At 37.7% G+C, this 21473-nt stretch overlaps 1 protein-coding gene across 1 annotated transcript in view; it reads right to left on the bottom strand.

Annotated features, from left to right (window-relative positions):
• Positions 1-853: 853 nt before the first annotated feature.
• Positions 854-21473, bottom strand: part of EPB41L5 (erythrocyte membrane protein band 4.1 like 5) — a 136655-nt gene continuing 116035 nt past the window's right edge. The window contains exons 20-25 of the mRNA XM_047085645.1: positions 19633-19697; positions 14966-15056; positions 13145-13219; positions 6637-6678; positions 6138-6268; positions 854-974 (exon numbers count right to left, since the gene is read on the bottom strand). Coding sequence (XP_046941601.1) covers positions 908-974; positions 6138-6268; positions 6637-6678; positions 13145-13219; positions 14966-15056; positions 19633-19697 — 471 coding nt within the window. The 3' untranslated portion in view covers positions 854-907. The remainder of the gene's footprint in view (positions 975-6137; positions 6269-6636; positions 6679-13144; positions 13220-14965; positions 15057-19632; positions 19698-21473) is intronic.

The raw sequence follows: 21473 nt of genomic DNA, 5'->3' as shown, positions 1-21473 counted from the left end.
AACAAAATCCCCCTACTCCCTGATTCCCCATTTCTGTCCTGGTATTTTTGTTTTGTTTCATTGTCTTTAGTTGATGAGTTCTAACTTTATTTAGCCCATATTAAAAGGAAATGAAGTCTATGTCCAAACTGGTAGCAGTGTGGGGAAGTGACTGCTATCTTCGTCCAGGCTGAAAAGTTACAGTCTACGTGTGTGGTGCATGTGAGTGTTTCCTATAGGGAAGCAGGGCTGAAAAAAAAAAAAAAAATATGACGCAAAATACACACAGTTTATCTTAACCTTAATGTAAACTTGGGAGTATTAAGATAGCCAGTCCAGTAAGATGTTAAAAGTATGGGAGACACCTGGAAACCTTCTGTATTCTAAACTTCTTTTTAGTACTGTAATAACTGTAAACAAGCTAGGCCTTAATCTACCTACATAATGCCCTCATTAATTTCCTAAATTCCTGATTTCTAGGTATTCAATGGATAAGGGCAACTTCTCTAACAGGCATTCAGATCAAGGACACTTATCCTGATACTAGGGAGAGAAATAACATTCAAAAGGCTATTACTGACTACCAGAGACCTCTGCTTATGGAGGGGTTATGAACAATTACACCCACTAGATGGAGCCAAGAGTTTGAAGGAAACCACAGAGAAAGTAATTCTCGTTTCAAGAATTGACAACTTCAATACAATTATAGGTAGATACCCTCATTTGATCAAATACGTAGTGTAATTAAGCCCTTCCAGTTGGACGGAAAATGTTTTTCATTGAGTTGAAGTCTAATCTAGGTGAGCTTTTTTAACTCACAAGTAAGGACAAGCTCCTGAACCCAACACATTCCAGCGGAAATTGATTCCAGGACGGACAGCTGCAGAGTGCTGGGCATTCCAGTTATAAGTGAGAAGGAGCCAAACCCTCAGAGCTCAGTAGTCAGTAAACACTTCTGTTTCAAGATGGCTTCTTCGGCCAACGTTGGAACAGAGCTGAAAGGAAGAATGGGTTACTCATTATTCAGTAAAACCACTGGGGTGGGAACAACATGGATTTCTCCACCAGTGCTACATGGAGCAGGTTGACAGTGAAAAACCTAAGTGACTATGCTGCAGCACCAAATTTAGCAATGAGACATTTACAGAAGGGAATTTTCTAGATAATTGATGCTTATTTCATCTTGAAATGAAATCTAAAGGTATCAATTTCCCCTACTTCCTTGAATAAAAGGTACCAAACACTTACTCATTTGTTAATGAGTCAGGGTTATTATGAATAGCAAGAACAATACTATGCAGAGCATGACAGCAACCCGCCCAAAAACTACCAAGGTAAGTGGGCACACAATTCTGTGCTTTACACAGATAGTCCCAGATGGCTGTGGCTCAGTTCCCACGGCAGGTAATCAGAGTTATGTGAAAAAGAAAAGGCTGTGGGCTCTGCATGAGTGCCCAACAGTCTCTGCCACAGCTGAAGAGCATGCACACAGATGCAAGGACGTAACGTCATCTATTTGGTTTCATGAAAACCTCAAAATATACAGTACAGAGAACACAGTTTAACGTGGTGAAACTACTAACAAACTTTATAGACGAAGCAGCCATCATGTGCCACCTCCCTCATTTCTACTACACAGAGACAAACACTTTCAACAGTTTTCTTTTATTTCAGTATTTTCCTTCACTTTTCTGTGTCTCCGGGTCTCAAGGTGTAGTCCCTGGAATTTGTTATAAATGCAGATTCTTAGGCACCACCGAGACATACGAATCACAGACTCTGAGGTTGGAGCCAGTAAGCTGTGTTTTAATAAGTCCTCCAGGTGACTGTGATGCACAACTAGCAAGAGTCTAAGTGGCCTCTTTCTACAATGACTTCCTGTCATGGACTGGCAGGGCTTACCATTCTTATAGCCCACTCACCAACTCCCCAATCCTCCCTTCCTATCTTTTCAACAGTTGTGGAAACAATTTTGATCACATAGATATTCAGTGCTGTAATCATTTCCACAACGTGGAATATTTCCACAATTGACAGACGTATATTATGTTTTTTTCTTATACAATTCGTTGTTCCTGGACTAAAGAACTGCTTCCTTTTTTGTTGTGACTGTCTGCTCAGTTTTCTGTACTTATTTCTAATTTGTCCCTAAGCTTGCAGATAGAACCACGGATCTCTTCACAGTATGTTCAGACAGGTCATGTAATTGTTTAAACACTGGGGTAAGACCATTTGTTTGTATTTTTTCTTAGTAATATCCTTCCTGGAACTCTATACCCCCCTCTTCAAATCTGTACAGAATCACTTCTAGACCTGCAGGGCAGCTGTTGCCTTGGAACTTCCCTCCACCTTCCTGCTGGTTAATTCCTGCACCGGTTTCCTGGGTCCCATGTCTTCTTGGATAATCATCTTATTTTGATGGAACACATCTCCAGTGAGTAAGCCCACTTGGGAAGTACATATTTTAGAGAAACTCTATGTTCATTCTAATCTCACATTTCATTGATAGTCTGGATATAAAAACCTAGGTATGGAGTGCCTGGGTGGCTCAGTTGGTTAAGTGTCTGACTTCAGCTCAGGTCATGATCTCATGGTCCATGAGTTCAAGCGCCCCATCAGGCTCTGTGCTGACAGCTCAGAGCCTGGAGCCTGCTTCAGGTTCTGTGTCTCCCTCTCTCTCTGCCCCTCCCCTGCTTGCATTTTCTCTCTCTCTCTCTCTCAAAAATAAACAAAAAAAATTTTTTTTAATCTAGGTGAAAAATAATTTTCCTCCTGAAATCTGAAGGCATTGCTCTATTATCTTCCTACTTTCAGCGAAGTCTGCTGTCATTCTGATTGCCAATCCTTTCACGTACTTTTTCCTCCCTCTCTGAAGACTTACATCCTCTCTTAACTCAGATATTCTGAACAGGAGTCCTTGGTGTTGTCTATTTTCATTCTCTGTGCTGGGTAATCAGGTCCGTTGAATCTAAAAACTCAAGTACTTGGGTTCTGAGAAATCTCCATTTCTTTTACAATTACTCTGTTCTTTTTGGATCTCTAATGATTCATATACTGGACTCCTTGGACCAATCCTCCAATTTTCTCTTCTGTCCCAATTTTCATCTTTTTGTTCTACTTTTTGGGAGAGTTCCTCAATGTATCTTCCACGCCTTCCTTAGATTTTTTTTTTTAACATGGTTAATAATTTCTAAGAATACTGTGTTTTTTCTTTTTCATTTCCTGTTACTGTTGCACGGATGCAGCATCTCCTCTCTCATGAAACTATTGTTTTGTGAAGTTTTTGATGTTCACATTCCTTTCTTTCCGTTTCTTTTTCAGTTTACCTGTTCTAATTAATTTTCCCTCAGACATCTGATAATTTTTGGCCCTCTTCGCACTTATGAAGGAAGCACCCATTCCTATTTAAAAGTGAAGCACTGGAATGCCATTTGGAAACTATACACATAAGCACACTCCCTACACTAATGGGCTTGCAGTAGAGTCACCGGGCAGGTTTCCTGGCAATCTCATCGGGGCAGCCACAAAAGTTAGTCTCTGGGAGCCTTTTGTCTTTATTGGTCAGTTTCTCTAGAGAATAATCCTCTTATTTCTCAGCTAAAGACATTTTACTTGGCCAACAACATTCTGGAAATTGAGAAAGAAGGAAGGTTGGCTGTCGCCCTTCAGTGTACGGACTTTGAGTTACCTCTGCTTCGGCTCAGAGCCTTACTCTAAACAGAAACTCTTCACATCTGGAGCCCCTCTGGCCCAGCTCTTCCACAAAAAAACCTGCAGAATCATGCTGGCATGGGTGCAGTGAGGTTGGGGGGCGTCTATGCTATAAATCTTTTCAACCAGTCCTCAGATTCTCAGCCCTACCTTTTGCCCCATCTTCACAAATACCTGGTACCTCCAATTCCTGAGCTCTTTCAAGGTTCTGCAGTGGAAATTGGCTGGCTTTTTTATTTTCTCAGTTTCCACCCCCTCCCCTTTTTAGGCCTAGATTTCATTTTTCCCTTCTCTGTGAAGTTGGTTACTATTATTTCTCTGCTTCCACAACCTGAAATCTTTCAACTGCTGTTGTCTTCTCCTCTATTCTTTGTTCTTGTGGTCTTATGCCTTTAAAGTAAAATTTTACACACAGCACCCAAAGTAAATCTGAATCTGTAGAGATGTGACAAGTCATCATTTAAAAAAAAAAAAAAATTACTAATTATCACACATATATATTGAAGTGCACATAGCATGAGTTTACAGCTTGATGACTTTTTGCAAATTGAACATACCTTTGTAACCAGCATGCAGATTAAAAAAAAACAAGAAGAAAACTGAATTTGTATTCCTCAGTGACTAGTCAGGTCGCACACTGTCTTGTATGTTTATTGGCCATCTGGATATCCTCTTGTAAACTGCCCTATTCAAGTCTTGCCAATTTTTCTATTTAGCTATTTTTTTCTTATTGATTTACAATAGCTCTTTATATATTCTAGATAGGAGTCCTTTGTCAAAGACAGAGGGATAGAGATAAATGCAAAGGCGGAAGGAAGTGCAAATATTTTCTCTCACTCTGTGGCTTCCCTTTTTGAGATCTTCCAGTTACTTCTTTTGGCAAACAGAAGTTCTTGATATAACCCAAGTTATCATCTTTTTCCTGTATGATTAAAGATTTTTGTGACCTATTTAAAAAATCTTTTCTGAGTTCCAGGATGTTTGCTTATGTTTTCTTCTAAAAGCTTTATTATTATTTGATGTTTCACATTTAGATCTGAAATCCATCTAGAATGGATTTTTGTGTATGGTCTGAGGTTGGGTCAAGATTAATTTTTTCCCTCACGAATGTTTAATTTGTCCAGCTGATTTACTGACAGATCATCCAGTCTGTCGGTAGCACTGCATAGCACTGCACCACCCCTTTTTCACAAATGAGGTAACTATGTATGTGTGGGATTGTTTCTAGACTCTATTCTGTTCCACTGATTTATCTTTTTTTTTTTTTGAGGTCTAATTGGCATATTAACATTATATTAGTTTCAGGTGCACTACTGTCATCTTTGATCTCTTTAATTCTTCTATGACTACTTTGTTTTGGGAAGGAGAGCAGACAATCTTCTTTCATCTGTAATTTTTAATTTACAAGTCCTTAAGAACGCATATTTTATTGTGTAAACTCAATTACAAAGCATTATCACCTGGTCCTCTACATGTAATCTCTATTTTTACAGTGGCAATTATTAGGCATATAAATGGTTAGAAAAATAACCTATTAAGATTGTATAAGGTGCTATTTGACAACTATACGTGAGTTCCCCAAGGCAAGTCCCATGTCTGTCTTATTCATTGCTGTCTTCAGTGCTGCCAAACCAGATAAAATCAAGGCCTGGTACATAACAGACATTCAATAAGTGTTTGCTGAGTGAGTGATTATATTAAAGACTGTGGAGATAAGAAAATTACTTAAAATGAAACTATCAATTTCTCTCAAGCTAATCAGCTCTAATAATTTTTTCACTTAATTAGGACATTTTTCTCTAGTTAGGAAAGCATCTACTTCAACTGACTTACACTCTCGGCATCCAAAGAAGATATGAGAAACAGACATAATCAGAAAAAAGTCCGAGGTGAGAATGAAAGCAACTGTGTACATCTTTTGCAAAAGAGGCACAGTTTTGGTCCTGACAACGAAAAGCTGAAGAACTGCATGCCAAGCGAAAGGTCTTTTGAGTCCAGCTTCTGTTTGTGGCATGCGATAGATATGCTGAAATAAGCTTGTAACAGGTGTCAGTACAAGGTGTGCCAGAGCCTCACCTTGGGAATCTCCTATCTCCCGCTTATCTGTGACTCTTCACCTTACTGACGGACAACATAACAGTTAAAGCATGAAAGGAAAAGATATAAATGAATTTTAAAACAAATATAAATTTTTCAAGATAAGCCTATTAACATTTACGAAGGTTTCATTAAAAAAACCTAGTAATAATAAGGCCTACTTCATAATTTTGTAGAAGACTGACAAGAAAATAGAAAGAAACACTATTCTAAATAACAAACAAAAAATTTACCCAGTTTCAATTAAGTTGAATTAAAGAAGAACTGACATTACTGCTATAAATATATTAATTTTACTATTTCTTCCTAACAGATGCCTAAGAATTGCAATGGAGAAATAATTTCCTCACCTGGTCACAGCATCCACCAAGAATGGTGCCGGGGCAGAAATCAGCGAGGCTGCTTCTCTATTACCATGTCCCTCCTTCCCCGCCAAGGACGGCACGCTTCCTGCCAGTCCATCAGAAAGAACACGGCTCTGCTGAGGGAGAAGACAAGGCATGTAAGCAGGGCTGACAATGCCCACGCGGGCGTCAGCCCTTCAGCTCCGAGTCATCTTCTCTAATGATTATGGTCATAAGTAAGAGCATCCTGATGGTCATGGCTGTTTGGGTTTGTTTTTTTACCATCTTTCACCTCAGATTTTTATTTCTGTTTTTGTCAGCATCCTTAATGAGCATTTACAAATAGAAAAATTAAATCACTAGTTTGAAGCCATTAAGTCCAGTTAACAGAACTCTGGGAATGCCCCCACATTTTTAGGGAAAAGCAAGAACCTGGTTTTCCTCAGGCTTTAGCTTTACTCTGACAGGGCAACCAAAAGAAAAACCGCCAATGTCATTCACTTACCGGCACAATCCACCGTGGTGTGATCATGGATGTTGAAGATACCTAAAATAAATGTTATATGTGTGTTTACTTTTAGGGAAGTCTGATTTTCATAATCATTCTCATAATGCTTTCTTCTACTATGAAATGCACAGTTCTTAACGGTTCCCCCTAAGCTGACACGCACTTTGAATCCAAGATCCTTTTCTATGACACAGATGCCATACTCACCACTTAAGAGGGAATCTCTTTAATTTAAAAATGTTCTACTCCAAGAATGCTGTTTCTACTTTCAGTTCCTTATTAATGGACTTCCCTCGCTCCCCAACCCTGGCATCCAGTTTAACATTTTATTTTCTGACATTTCAGTTCATTGCAAACAATCATAGCCTTCTTGGTAGCATCCTGAACAGTGGATTGCGACTAATCCAAATTAATAGCACAAAAGACGTACACAGAAAAACAAATCTGTTTATGTACAGGTCATTCCCTGATTATCATGCACACACAAACATTCATACTGCTCCTGACTCACAGGGTCTTTGTTACATTCTTTTTAATGTTTAATTTTCTAGATCTTACTTCTATGTGTAGAATTATAATTTCATGAACTCTTCCTATTTTATACAAAATCAGACTAGTCCCTAGACTGGTGGCCTTAGATCCTGATAGGAAAAAATTAACATAAGTCCAGGTCTTATTAATAAGTTAGGTGACCACCAGAAGAACAAAAATACAACGTAAGACTTTCCCATCAATATAAAGTAAATGTACTTTTATCACAGGAAATAAAAAGGACAGAGAAAGAGAAAGACTACATGGTAAAGGTAAACAAAAAAATGGTTTGGCAGAAACACATCCTGTAATAACCATAATTACAGTAAATATAAATGGATTAAACTCCATTTATATAACATATAAATGTATCTATGTATATAATATGTATACAATATATAAATTTATATATCTATATAAACTCCATTCAAATAAGACTTAAAAAACAAGATAAAAGGATGCCTAGGTGGCTCAGTCAGTTAAGTGTCTGACTTCAGCTCAGGTCATGATCTTACGGTTCATGGGTTCGAGCTCTGTGCTGACAGCTCAGAGCCTGGAGCCTGCTTCTCATGTCTCCCTCTCTCTCTGCTCCTCTCTGTCCATGCTCTGTTTCTCTCTCTGTCTCTCTCTCAAAATAAAAAAAATAAAAAAAATAAAAAAAAAACAAGATGCAGCAAACTGTTGTTCACAAAGGTTCACTTAAAACCAACAGATACAGGGGCGCCTGGGTGGCGCAGTCGGTTAAGCGTCCGACTTCAGCCAGGTCACAATCTCGCGGTCTGTGAGTTCGAGCCCCGCGTCAGGCTCTGGGCTGATGGCTCAGAGCCTGGAGCCTGTTTCCGATTCTGTGTCTCCCTCTCTCTCTGCCCCTCGCCCGTTCATGCTCTGTCTCTCTCTGTCCGAAAAATAAATAAACGTTGAAAAAAAAAATTAAAAAAAAAAAAAAAACCAACAGATACAAAAAGGCTAAAAATAAAAGCACAGGAGGTTATACACTAAGCAATATAAACTTAAAAAGAAAGCTAGGGTGTCAATTTTGTATCAGTCACAAAGGAAATTAAGAGAAAAAAAGGGGCAAAGAAGGACACTTTAAAGTGCTCAAAGGAGTTTGAGAAAGTTTAATTACTGTTAATATACGTGCACCTCACAGCATATCTTCAAAATACACCAACAACTGACAGATTTAGCAATAGATGAGAAGTGAATTAATCACTAATTGATACAGGTATGAAACACACTCTAGAAACTGACAGAATATTAAAGAGAATCAGCAGATTGACTAATGAATGAATTCAGCAACTCTGTTAGACACAAAATTAACTTATAAATTCAACTGTAAAAAATTAAATACCATTCACGGTATCAACAAAATTGTAACAAAACTATAAAGTCTTTAGGACTTAACCTGCAACTTAAGAAGACTTACAGAGAACATTTATAGACTCAAATAAAGATGAGAGAAAACACAAGTATCGTGTTCATGAAAATGAAAAGATTTTACAAAAGTGCCAGGTTTTTTTTTCTCAAAATAATCTATAAATTTAATATAAACTGCATTAAAATGCCAGCAGAATTTTGGGGAAAATCTGCCATACTGATGCTGAAATTTATAAGAACACACGAGATATCAGCACAAAGCCAGAGTAATAAACACAACGGTGGTAGAGCAGAAAGACAGAGCCCACTGGATCAGAAACACATCAACTGGGAAAGGATGGATTATTTAGTAGATAATATTGGGAAAATTGGATCTTTATATGGATGAATGCAAATTTGGGTCATATCGAAACCACAACTGACCTCCTCCCCCAAAACTTCAAACTATTCTAACGGATTAAAATCTCAGTGTGAAAGGTAAAATAAAATTAAAGCTAACAGAAAAGAATACCTTTGATCTCAGGGGATGGGGTGGCAGATGCGGAAGGATTTTTTTCAAACCCTACACCCCAAACAATGAGAAAAAATGAAGAACGAATGGCATCAGAATAAAAGGTTTCTGTTCAGTCAAGGCTATACACCTATTTTACTCATCCATCTCCACAGTGATAGACATAGGTTGCCTCAATCTCCTCGCTACCTGCTAAAATGACACAGTGATAAAAATGCCTCAGACGTGTTAACACACAGATTATGAGAAAATATTTTTAATATCTAAGACTGACATATGATTAACAACTAGACTGACTATACAAGAAATTCCTGAAATCATCAGGAAAAAGACAGGAAACCTGATAGAAAAATGGGTAAAAGAAATGAATAGGTGACTCACTCACAGGGGAAACTTAAATCAGCAATAAAACAATGGGGGAAATATACCATTTAACTCATGTGAACTGTAACAATGAGACAAACCCATAAAGATGGAACATATTAGACAATCAGATAAAACGCAGTGTAAGGAAAAACTGGTAGGAATGTAACTGTGGGAGCCACTCTGGGGGCAGAGAGCAATATCCAGTATTCATATATGCACGCAATTCAGCAATACTACTTGTGGGTATTTATCCCACATTCTCCCACACTGCCTTCAAAGAAATGTGAAGCTGTTTTTTGAAGTTATATTAGTTGCAGGTGTACAATATAATGATTCAACAATTCTATACATTTCTCAGAGTTCATCAAGGTAAGTGTACTCTTAATCCCCTGCACCTACGTCACCCATCCACCCACCCAACTCCCCTCTGGTGACCACCAGTTTGTTCTCTGTATTTAAGAGTCTGTTTTATTATTTGTCTCTTTTTCCCCTGTTCATTTGTTTGGTTTTTAAATTGCACACATGAATAAAATCATATGGTATTTGTCTCTGTCTCCCTTATTTCACTTAACATTATGCCCTCTAGCTCCATCCATGTTGTTGCAAATGGCAAGATTTCATTCTTTTTTATTACTAATATTCCATTGTATGTATATACCACAACTTCTTTATCCATTCATGTAATATCAGTCGATATTTGGGTTGCCTCTATATCTTGGCTATTATGAATAATGCTGCAATAAACATATGGGTGCACAGATCTTTTTGAATTACTGTTTTCATTTTCCTTGGGTAAATACCCAGGAGTGGAATTACTGGATCATATGGTGATTCTATTTTTAATTTTTTGAGGAACCTCCATACTGCTTTTAGCAGATCTTTATCTAAATAAATATATGAAAGGTTCCTGGAAGGACACACAGCAAATACAGTAGAATGGGTGCCTCGGAGGAAAAGGGGAATGGAAGTCAGGAATGGAGGCCAAAGGAAGACAAAAGAAGACAAACAAAAGAAGACCTGCATGGACCTAAGAAGATAGTCTGCTGTGGCCTGAGAGATATAATTTGGGCATCTGACTTTAAAAAAATTGGATACTATCCTATTGGTCTTAGAGATATCTTGTCACAAATTTATGTTACATATTTTCTAATTTCCAAACTGATCGGAATCTTAGCGCTTTCCAGAACTTTTTCCCTAGCCTTAGTAATAGATATTTCTGCTATAAATTTTAGATTCTTTCTGCCTTTGTTCCTCTCAGGGAAGATAGAACTTTATAATTTGCACATTCCTTGAGAATGCTAACTATAAATGAGGTAAACATAAAAATATAATAAAAACCCTTCCCTCAATAAAATGTACTTTATTTAATTTTTTTAAATGTTTTTATTTATTTTAGAGAGAGAGAGAGCGAGCGAGCACACAAGTGCGGGTGGGGAGCAGAGAGAGAGGGAGAGCACAGAATCCAAAGCAGGCTCCAGGCTCTGAGCTGTCAGCACAGAGCCTGATATGGGGCTCGAACTCACGTGCCGTGATATTATGACCTGAGCTGAGGTGGGATGCTTAACCGACTGAGCCACCCAGGCGCCCCAATGCACACTTTATTTAAATATCTATAATTTTTTTATAGCTTTACTGTTTTATTTGTACAGTTTTACTGTTTTCAGTGATGAAAAGTTTTGTTGAATTTTTTTTCAGAATACAATAGCCTTCTTAAAGCCAGTTTAAAATTAATGGGAAAATAAAATCTCACAAAAAAACAGGAATACCTGAAAAAAATAAAAATTAGAAAGTACAGAACTTATATTGGCAGGGCTATAATGACAAACTTTAATACAGGAAGTCTTGAATGAGAAAAACATTGTATTCTTAGCTAAGAAGAAAAATTATTACAAATTTGTCAATTTCCTCAAATTAACTTATGAATTGAATGTATTTGCAAATAAAAACCCAAAGGATTTTGGAGGGGTAGGACCTGAAAAAAAATTCTGTAATTCTTCTGAAAGAATTAATAAGCAAAAGTAACAAAACAAAACAGTTACATAATGATGCCTGGCTGACCTTACTGAATATCAAAATCAGTTAAAAAGCTAGTTATTAAGAGTGTTACAGAGCTAGTAATGGAGAAATCTGTAAGTGTAACAGGACAGTCCATATGCAGAATCTAAAATACATCATCTTCTAAATTTTGATTTAAAATAAAAAAGCATTCTTAATTTTTAGGGAAGGGAAAACATATTAGTGACACAAAAGGGTTGTTTAATCAATTTGATTTTCATCATTCTATCCACTTATGATAGAGTGTACATGGAATAAGGTTCTGAGTTAGGCCCCAGGGATTCCTTCTCTGGCCTTTAGGCCATCTTACATTAATCTTCAAAGTTCCTTTTTTTTTTTTTGTCTTTATAAAGGATTACCATGGCTCGATACTGACAATATCCCTTTTATCTTCTGCCTATCCACTTCTCCAGATTTGTGATTTATTCTTATCCTTTGGTCAAGTCTCTGTTTATTGATCTAAGCTGGTGGTTCCAAAAAAGTAGTTCCCAAACCACATCTGCATCACCTGGAACATGCGAGAAATGCAACTTCTCAGGCCCCAACCCCCGACACCAAATCAGAAACTCTGAAGGTGGAGCCAGTAATCTTTAATGCACCCTCCAGATGATTCTGATACACACCTAAGTTTAAGAACTAAAGATCTAAGCAAACACTCAGCTGCACAGAAAGCACTATCTGTACTTCCAAGCCTTAAGAATGACTTGTAGTTCCCAAAGCAGTTCTTGTCATGTTACTCAGAAGACACTAAATGAGTTATTTGTATACCTTTCATCCCTACGTCTCTGGCAGGAAAGAACTGTTTCTTATTTGTATTATAATTCAGCCATAGTATCCAACAGAGCATCTTCCATACTGCAGTAACAATCAATATGCTCAATGCCAACCATTCTTATGCTCTATATCCTTATTGTTTTAACTCTATATTTATCCCCACAGTCTTCATCTCATGTTATTTAATATAATGTTGAATAACAAAGAGGCTTATAGTAACATGTGGTTTCTATAAAGTGACACATAAATTCAAAGTGGTGAAATTTTAGTAGAAAGGCAAAGCTAAGTGGTTACTGAAGTATGGCCTCTTATTAAATGAACAGTTTTACTATATGGTTAAAAAGGCAAAATTTGGGGGTGCTTCAGTTGGCTAAGCGTCTGACTCTTGATTTCAGCTCAGGTCACCATCTCACAGTTCATGAGATCAAGCCCTGTGTGGGGCTCTGCACTGACAGCATGGAGCCTACTTGGGATTCATATTCTCTCTCTCTCTCTCTCTCTCTCTCTTTCTCTCTGCCCCTCCCCCCTACTTACACACACACTCTCTCTCTCAAAATAAACTTTTTTTTATTTAAAAAAAAAATTTTTTTTTTAACATTTATTTATTTTTGAGACAGAGAGAGAACATGAACAGGGGAGGGTCAGAGAAAGAGGGAGACACAGAATCTGAAACAGGCTCCAGGCTCCGAGCTGTCAGCACAGAGCCCAACGCGGGGCTCGAACCCATGGACCGCGAGATCATGACCTGAGCCGAAGTCGGACGCTTAACCGACTGAGCCACCCAGGCACCCCAATAAACTTTTTTTTTAAAAAAGGCAAAGACTGGAATGTAGCAGGAATACTTTTCAAAACAGAAATTCCTTTCCACTTTGCTGTTTTAAGCATATTTACCTGAGGTGTGATTGTGTGGTCAATTAGATTCTCAGTCAGAGATAAAAGCAAGGCATCCAATTCATCTGTAGCATCCTAGGGAAGATAAAAAATACATAACTGTTAAATGAATCATTAACCACCTAACTAAATTTTTTCCGCATCTTCTCAATTTACAATTCTGACTCAGGCCTGCTTGGTGTTAACCTTTAAAAAAATCCAGGACATTCAGGAATCATGGTTATTATAGTGATTCCACTTTTGCTTGAAGGGGAACCAGACTACAATCAGAAGCTGAAAAAGATAAAGTATCATGTGAATTTTTACATAGCTACTCTTTTTAGTGAGACAAAACTCGGGTAAGGTTAAGACCGTCCTGGCTCTTAGTTCTTAGACTTGAAGAGAGAGGTAAAAAGGTTCAGCATAGGAGACAGTGAGTGAAGAAGATGCCTAAATTACAAACACTGCTTTATCCAGATGTGCCAGTACATCACTGTTGACAGAAGAGTACAATATGAACTTCCCCCATAAATGTTAATTAACACTTTTTAATTACTATTTGAAGCACCTTATGGAAGATGCAGCTCTGTACTATAGACAGAGAGAGACAGAGAGACAAGGTAGGTAGGTAGGAAGAACTTAAAGAGAATAAAAGATAAAATTCCAATCTGGAAATAAAAGAAGAATTCAGGGTCTAGTACACATAACAAAAAGGCCCTTGGTTTATACAGTTCTATTTCCACCTATCTGCCTTGAGGCTGTGGTCAATCTCCTATTTATGTCTCAACATTCAACTTAATTTTAATCACACATAGGAAAAAGTTGTTCTCTCACTTCTCACATCTCCCTCCTCTTATACCAACCTTCCCCCCACCCCCCCGCCGTGGCCTGGGTGAGTGCCCCCAAACAGCGTGTATCTGTCTCTACCACAATGTATTAAAATTCTGTTCCCCAGTGGAATATAAGCAGTTTGAAAAAAGAGGCCGTGTTTCATTCACTTCTGAATTTTTGAAACTAGCGTGTTGCCTGGTATATATTATAAATGCAATAAATCTTTGAATTAAATGTCCTTCTCTGTTCCAAAAAATCTCAGGTTCCACTTCAATTTCAATGACCAACAATGTCAATATGGCTTTTTAGAATTTTAATGAGCAGAAAGGAAGCTCCTGACTGAAGATATTTTAGGTTGGATTTTTTTTAAACCCAAAAGTCTGAAAAATTATACACCTAAATATTAACTATACATTGTCTTTGGATAGTGGGAATATAGGAGATTCCTAATTTTTTCTCTTTATGAAGGATTTGGCAAATTTCTACAATAAATGCATTTATGTAGTTAAAGAGGTAAACGTTTATTTGCAAGGACAATTTCTTATTTAACTTGCAAATTAAAACACTCAGTGGGCAATGAACTGGGTTTCTCTGATTTCTAGACTGATACAGGTGTGACAAGTGGCTATCAGGAAGGCAGGGGCTGTGACGACCTGGTTATACTGCCAACACAATGATAGGTTGCTGGTGTTTCAATTAATATTTATTTAGTGCCTACGATGTGTCATCTATCATTTGAGACACTAGGGAGGCATAGCCAGCATCAAAAAAACAAAAATACAAAGAGCACCTAAAACAAAAGGCCAACAAATAACAGAGAAACTGAAGAAGCCCTGTGATACTCTTGTGAGAGATCTGACAATAGGATTCTCCCTAGAGAACTGAGGCTCAATGCTTTTCTTACAGCTTAAGTTCCGGTATCCATCAGAAATCACCAGATGTCTATGATTATACTGCAGGACTCAACTCAGTATGGTCTTCAGAGAAACCTTCAAAAGTAAGGGTTGTTACCTTAAGAACAGAACCATTTGTTGCAGGTGTGGTATGCATCAGAGCAAGAGAATCTTCAGGAAGGGGCACATTATTCTCATTTAATACAGCACTGGAAGAAAAAGATAAATTCACATCATGGAGCACCTATACAGGCATAGGGAGCATTTTCAAAGAAAGGGCTTCAGGAAGAAGAGTAATGCTTCACGTAGAGGAAGAAGAAATGACAATTTGTGAGGGGCGTGATGGCAGTCAGTGTTGCACTCATATGCCTTTGTGAGACCCTTCCCCATCTACCATGTAACAATTTTCATATCCACATCAGACTCATTCACAGATGGATCAAAATGGCAGACTACTTTGCTTCCCTCTTAAATCTTACTGAAGGTTCAGAAAAGATTTATCTTAAAATAAGGCAGATACACCAAAAAGATAAATCAAGTGACTGATTAAAAAAATTTTTTTAATGTTTATTCATTTTTTGAGAGAGAGAGAGAGACAGCACGCATGAGTGGGAGAGGGGCAGAAAGAGAGGGAGACACAGAATCTGAAGCAGGCTCTAGGCTCCGAGCTGTCAGCACAGAACCCGACGTGGGGCTCGAACTCATGAACCACGTGATCATGACCTGAGCTGAAGTCAGACGCTTAACCGACTGAGCCATCCAGGTGCCCCCAAGCGACTGATTTTTAAAAGCTGTTATCAAATACATGGATGGGAAACCTTGGTGGACTAGAAATGAATCAGAATACCTGAGATATGGGAGAACAGTCAGGAAACCAGAGGGAGAAGCCAACACTTAAGGACACAGGCTGCAGACCTCTGCTGCAGAAGGCAGAAGCCACATCTAGAGTGCTCCAGATATTACAACAGGATTAGCCAGGTGACAGGATGCCAGAGAATCTGCTACCCGAAGGCCTGGCAGGAATCACAGTGGTGTCTAATCCCAGATAAGAATAGTGAGAACAGGAGCAGCGTTACAGATGGCTTCAACACCAGGGAGGAAAGGGGTAAATCTAGAGCCAAAGACCGTCATCCACCAGGATAACATATCCAGCAGGAAACCCCAGTCCTTCCTCATGTCACTGAAAAGTGTGCAAACAGGAGCAGTTCCTGTCCAAGCCTACAAGGAGAATGAGAAAAAATGAGAAATAAATCCCAGAGTGAAAAAGTGAAGTAGAAGCTATGACTGTTGCATCTACAACTCTGAGGCAAAAAGAGGCAAGGAAACAAAAAAAGAAGAAATACTTGTGAGAAACAGAGCAGCAATCAAGATGTTTCAATTAACGGATACTAGACATTCAAGAAGATAATGACTTATGATTTTCCAGAACTGAAAAAAGACATAGGTCTTCAGATGGAAAGGCCACCTTGAATACTAACAAAAAAAAAAAAAAACTGTTTTAAACCTATTCTTAGACCATACAGTAATGAAAATGAAGAACTTCAAGAATAAGCAAGCAGTAAAGCCTAAAAAAGAAAAAAATATAACTTTGTGCTTCAGAAAGAAGAAACAGCTCAGAGGAAACGATTCAATGTAAGAAAAAGTGAGCATTAAAAGGAGTGAAACAACATGTTTTACAATGAATTCTCCCACACCTTCAAGAAAAGATTGGTCATATGTACTTTACACTGCTGCAAAACATGGAAAGAAGAAGATGAAAAGGTTCCGCAGCCATTCTGCTTAGTGTTAGGTCATGACCCAGCAAATTCACTCCCATGTAGGTATACACCCTAAAAAAATCCTCACAACATGTGTAAGGAAGAACATGTACAACATTAATTTGGAACAAACCCTGGTCCATTAATAAAAGAATAAACCGTGACTGACTTAGGTAATGGCAGTTACAATGAAGGAACTATGGATAATTTTTTAAAATTCAGATATGTCAAAACAAAACCCACTAAATTATATTCTTTAAATGGGTGAATTGCATATTTGTTTATTTATTTATTTATTTATTTATTTATTTATTTATTTATTTATTTAGATTATATACACACAGACAAGCGAGAGGGAGAGAGGGAGGGGGAGAGGGAGGGAGGGAGAGAGGGAGGGAGGGAGAGGGGGAGAGGGAGGGGGAGGGGGAGGAAATCTTAAGCAGGCTCCATGTTCAGCCCAATGCAGGGCTCGATCCCACAACCCTGGGATCATGACCTGAGCCGAAATCAAGAAGCAGATGCTCAAGTGGCTAAAGCCACCCAGGTGCCCCTTCCCCCACCATAGCATTTAAATTTTATCTCAATAAAGCTGTTAGTACAAAAATAAATGATCTGCATAGCCATTTCTCCAAAGTAAAAAAGACATCCAACATCCTCAGTGAATCAAAAGTCAAACCACAATGAGACATGCTTCATACTCTCTAGGATGGCTATAATTCTAAAGATGGAGAACAATGAGCACTGGAAAGAATGTGGAGAAACTGGTACCCATATACACTGTTGGTGGGAACAGAAAATGTCGCTATTTTGGAAGACAGTTTGGCAGTTCCTCAAAAGTTGAACCTAAGAGTTACCAAATGACTCAGCAATAACCCTCCTGGGTATATATTAATAGAACTGAAAGCATGTCTACAAAAATTATTTTTTGTTGTTGTTTATTTATTTTGAGAGAGAGAGAGAGAGTGCACACAAGCAGGGGAGGGACAGTGAGAAAGGGACAGAGAAAATCTCAAGCAGCCTCCACTCTGTTAGTGTGAAGCCTGATGCAGGGCTCGAACTCATGAACTGTGAGATCATGACCTGAGCCCAAATCAAGAGCCAGACACTTAACCAACTGAACCACCCAGGCACCCCCAAAATTCTCTTATGTGAATGTTCACGGCAGCTTTATTCATAATTGTCAAAAAGTGGGAACACAAGTGTCCATCAATTGATACATGGATAAACAAAATGTGGTCTATCTACAAAGTGGAATATTATTCAGCCCCGAAGAGGAGTGAAGTACCAATATATGATACACTACAGATGAACCTTCAAAACATTCTGTTAATTGAAAGAAACCAGACACAAAGGCCACATATTGTGTGATTCCTTTACATGAACTGTCTAGAGTAAGCAAATCCAGTATGTGGAGAGACTGCAATGGGTATGGTGTTGCTCTTAGAGGTGATGACCACATTATGGAATTAGATTACTGGTAATGGTGCAAAACTTTGTCAACATACTAAAAAGCACTGAATTGGATACTTACAAAGGGAAAACGTTATGGTATGGAAATTACAACTCAATAAAAAAAGATAAGGAAAAACAGTCTATACCTACTACAGCAAAATGTGAAGATAGTACAAAGCTTGACATTTGGTACACAGACAATATATAATCTCCACAGTTTTCTAGAACCTTGAAATATTAAAAGGAGATACAGTAATTTTTCAAAGTGTGGTATGGCATGGGGGACAAAAAGATTAGAGATAAGATTAACAAAAAAGGAAAAGGTCCCGAAATAGACCCAAGCATAAATAGGAACTTAAACACATCTTAAAGGATACATTTCAAATCCTAGGGGGAAATTAGATTATTCAAAATATCAGCAGCCATTTAGAAAAACAAATCTAGAAGTTGGGAGTACATTCTAGGGTGTTTCCAGCAGTAAGAGTTCAATGCAACTGGGCAGTCCTATCCCCATTATTTTCCTATTGGAAAAAAAAAAATTTTTTTTTTAAATGAAGTTCTAAAAGACTCTAAATAATAACAGTATTTAAAGTGTTGTGGGCCAGGGGTGGCTGGGTGGCTCAGTCAGTTAAGTGTCCAACTCTTGATTTCGACTCAGGTCATAATCTCACATTTCAGATCAAGTCCCATGTCAGGCTCGCTGCTGCCTTGGGATTCTCTCTCTCTCCGTCTTTTTCTGCCTCTCCCTGGCTTGCAATCGCACATGTTCTCTCTCTCAAAATAAATAAACTTTAAAAAAAAATTTAAAAATTAAATGTCGTGGGCCAAATGATTTACTGAAGTTAATTAAAAAGTTAAATTGTAATTCTAGTTTTACCCTGATCACCAATTAGTATGTTTGTTGAATACTAACTACACAATACAAAGCATGCTATATGCTTTAGGGCTATGTTGGTTACAGTACCTGGAACTGAGTAAGATTAATCAGGAAACTGCTCACTGAATACATTTTGAATAATGGGAAAAGAAATAGCACTCATTCATTCAACAATGTTTAGCACCAACTAAGCACAAAACACTGGATACACAGTGATGAACAAAACAAATTGGCACAGAGCAGGGGATAAAAGCCTAGCAAAACAAATAAATGGCCTAATACTCATTAAAGGAAAGAGACACAGAAGGGACTTAAAACAGCAAAGAAATTTATGTGAATACTGTAAGAGCCCATAGTAGAAAGTTTGTAAGAACAAAGCCACTGTGATAATAGGATGGCACTGAAGTTAAGAGAAATAATATACATTCCTCACCATGCAGATTAAAAATATCTTTAAAGGGTCGCTTTTGATCTGCAGTAGAAGGATGAGAATGTAGAGACTAATTAGAATTATCTCTAGATAATCTAAAACTAGGAAGTAAACAGCTATGTAATGGATACAAGAGTGAATTCAAGCTATCTTTCAAATAGATATCCTGAAATTATTTGGGGATACACTGAAGAACAGGAAAAAAGAGCAAAAAAGCAAAGTTAAGAGGAAAAGAACATCAAATTAATTCAGTCTAACCCAAACTGTACCTGTTTGTGGCAGCATCCTGAGCATGTGCGTTTTTATGACTTAATAAGCTATCTTCTCTTGTAACCTGAGAAAATGAAGAAAAAAAAAGTAAATCTTTGTAAGGATACTAAAGTAATAAGGAATCTACACATCTTTCCAGTAAAAACAGAAATATCACTTTGCTTCAGTTCCAGAGGTAATCATACCTTACATATGGAAATACCAGTACCTCACCTAGTGCAGTCTCATCCATACCCAAATTAATAATCCACACTTCTACTTCAATAGTACACAAATTTACGCCCTTTACTAGACAGCTCTCATGGTGTGTTAGTCAATATATACAGAATTCCAAAAGATTCAATGTCAGAATTTTTTGAATTTACCTGATAAAAAGAAGAGACAGATACTAAGCTGCGTATTTGGCTTTTTATTTTTCCCTGAACACAAAAGGTATGTTAGGAGGAAATTCTAAAATATTTTTCTGAAGGGATCAGTTTTTTCTCTTAACTTGATTGAGGTATCATTTACATAGAGTAAAAAGCACATTGTTAACTTTTTTTTATTTTTTTAAATTTACATCCAAATTAGTTAGCATATAGTGCAACAATGATTTCAGGAGTAGATTCCTTAGTGCCCCTGACCCATTTAGCCCATCCCCCTCCCACAGCCCCTCCCATAACCCTCATGTCTCGGGTCCATGAAATACAGCCAGACCAACACTAAACCATCCTACACACTAGAAAACTGATTGGAGCACACATTTTTAATGTGTGGTTTGATGAATTTTGAAAAATATATACAGGTGCATAACCAACACCACAATCAACATGTGCAACACTGTCACTACCCCCACAGCGTTCCCTTGAGGCTTCCAATGCAACCCCATCAAAAACCCTGACACACGGCAAACAATGAGCTGTATGTCCTATAATTTTATACACATGGAATCATAATGCCTATCATTTTAGTGTCTATCTCTTTAGAATAGCATGATGTTTTTGAGATTCACCCATGATGCTCATGTATCACCAATTCATTTCTTTTTATGTGCTGAGTAGCATTCCACTGTATGAATATACCACAATTTGTTTACCTGTTTACCTGCTGGTGGACATTTGGGTTTTTCCTAGTTTTTAGCGACTTCAAATAATGCTAAGAACATTCATGTACTAATAACCTGTATGAACCTACGTTTTCATTTCTCTGGGGTACATACCTCAGAGTGGATCTGCGGGGTCATGTAGGAAGTGTGTATTTAATACATTGTCAAATGCTTCCTAAAGTGCTTGTAACGTTTTATATTCTTACCAGCAATGTGCACTGCAGGAGTGCCATCACTGCTAACACAGGGATGGTCAGTTTTTAATACTGGCCATTTCAGTGAATGTGTTTTTCAGCACGCATGTGATGCTAGCTGTAGACTTTTTTCATTGACACCCTTTATCAGGTTGAACAAGCTCCATTCTATTTCTAGTTTGCTGTGAGCATTTACCATGAATGGGTGTTGATTTCTGTGAAATGCCTTTTCCATATGAATTGAGACAATTTTCTTTACTTTTTAATATGGTCAACTACAGTGGTTTTTAAATTATAAACCGACTTTTTTCCTGAGATAAACCCTACTTGGTCTATTTTGTTAAGGATTTTTGAGTCTATGCACAAGAAGGGTATTAGTCTATAGTTTCTTTTCATATGAAATCTTTTGCTGGTTTTGGTATACCAGGGTAATACTAGTATCATTAAATGAGTTGGGAAGTGCTTCCTCCTCTTCTATTTTCTGACAGAGTTTGTATGGAACAATTATTTCTTCAGTAGATTTCCAAAATGAAGGCATCTGGCCCTGGATTTTTCTGCATGG

The sequence above is a fragment of the Lynx rufus genome, unplaced genomic scaffold, assembly GCF_022079265.1.
Source record: "Lynx rufus isolate CCGP_SWC_20201006 ecotype Redwood Valley unplaced genomic scaffold, mLynRuf1.p SCAF_2, whole genome shotgun sequence".
Classification (NCBI taxonomy): domain Eukaryota; kingdom Metazoa; phylum Chordata; class Mammalia; order Carnivora; family Felidae; genus Lynx; species Lynx rufus.
The sequence above is the reverse complement of the archived record's forward strand: the minus strand, read 5'-3'. Positions and strand labels throughout refer to the sequence as shown.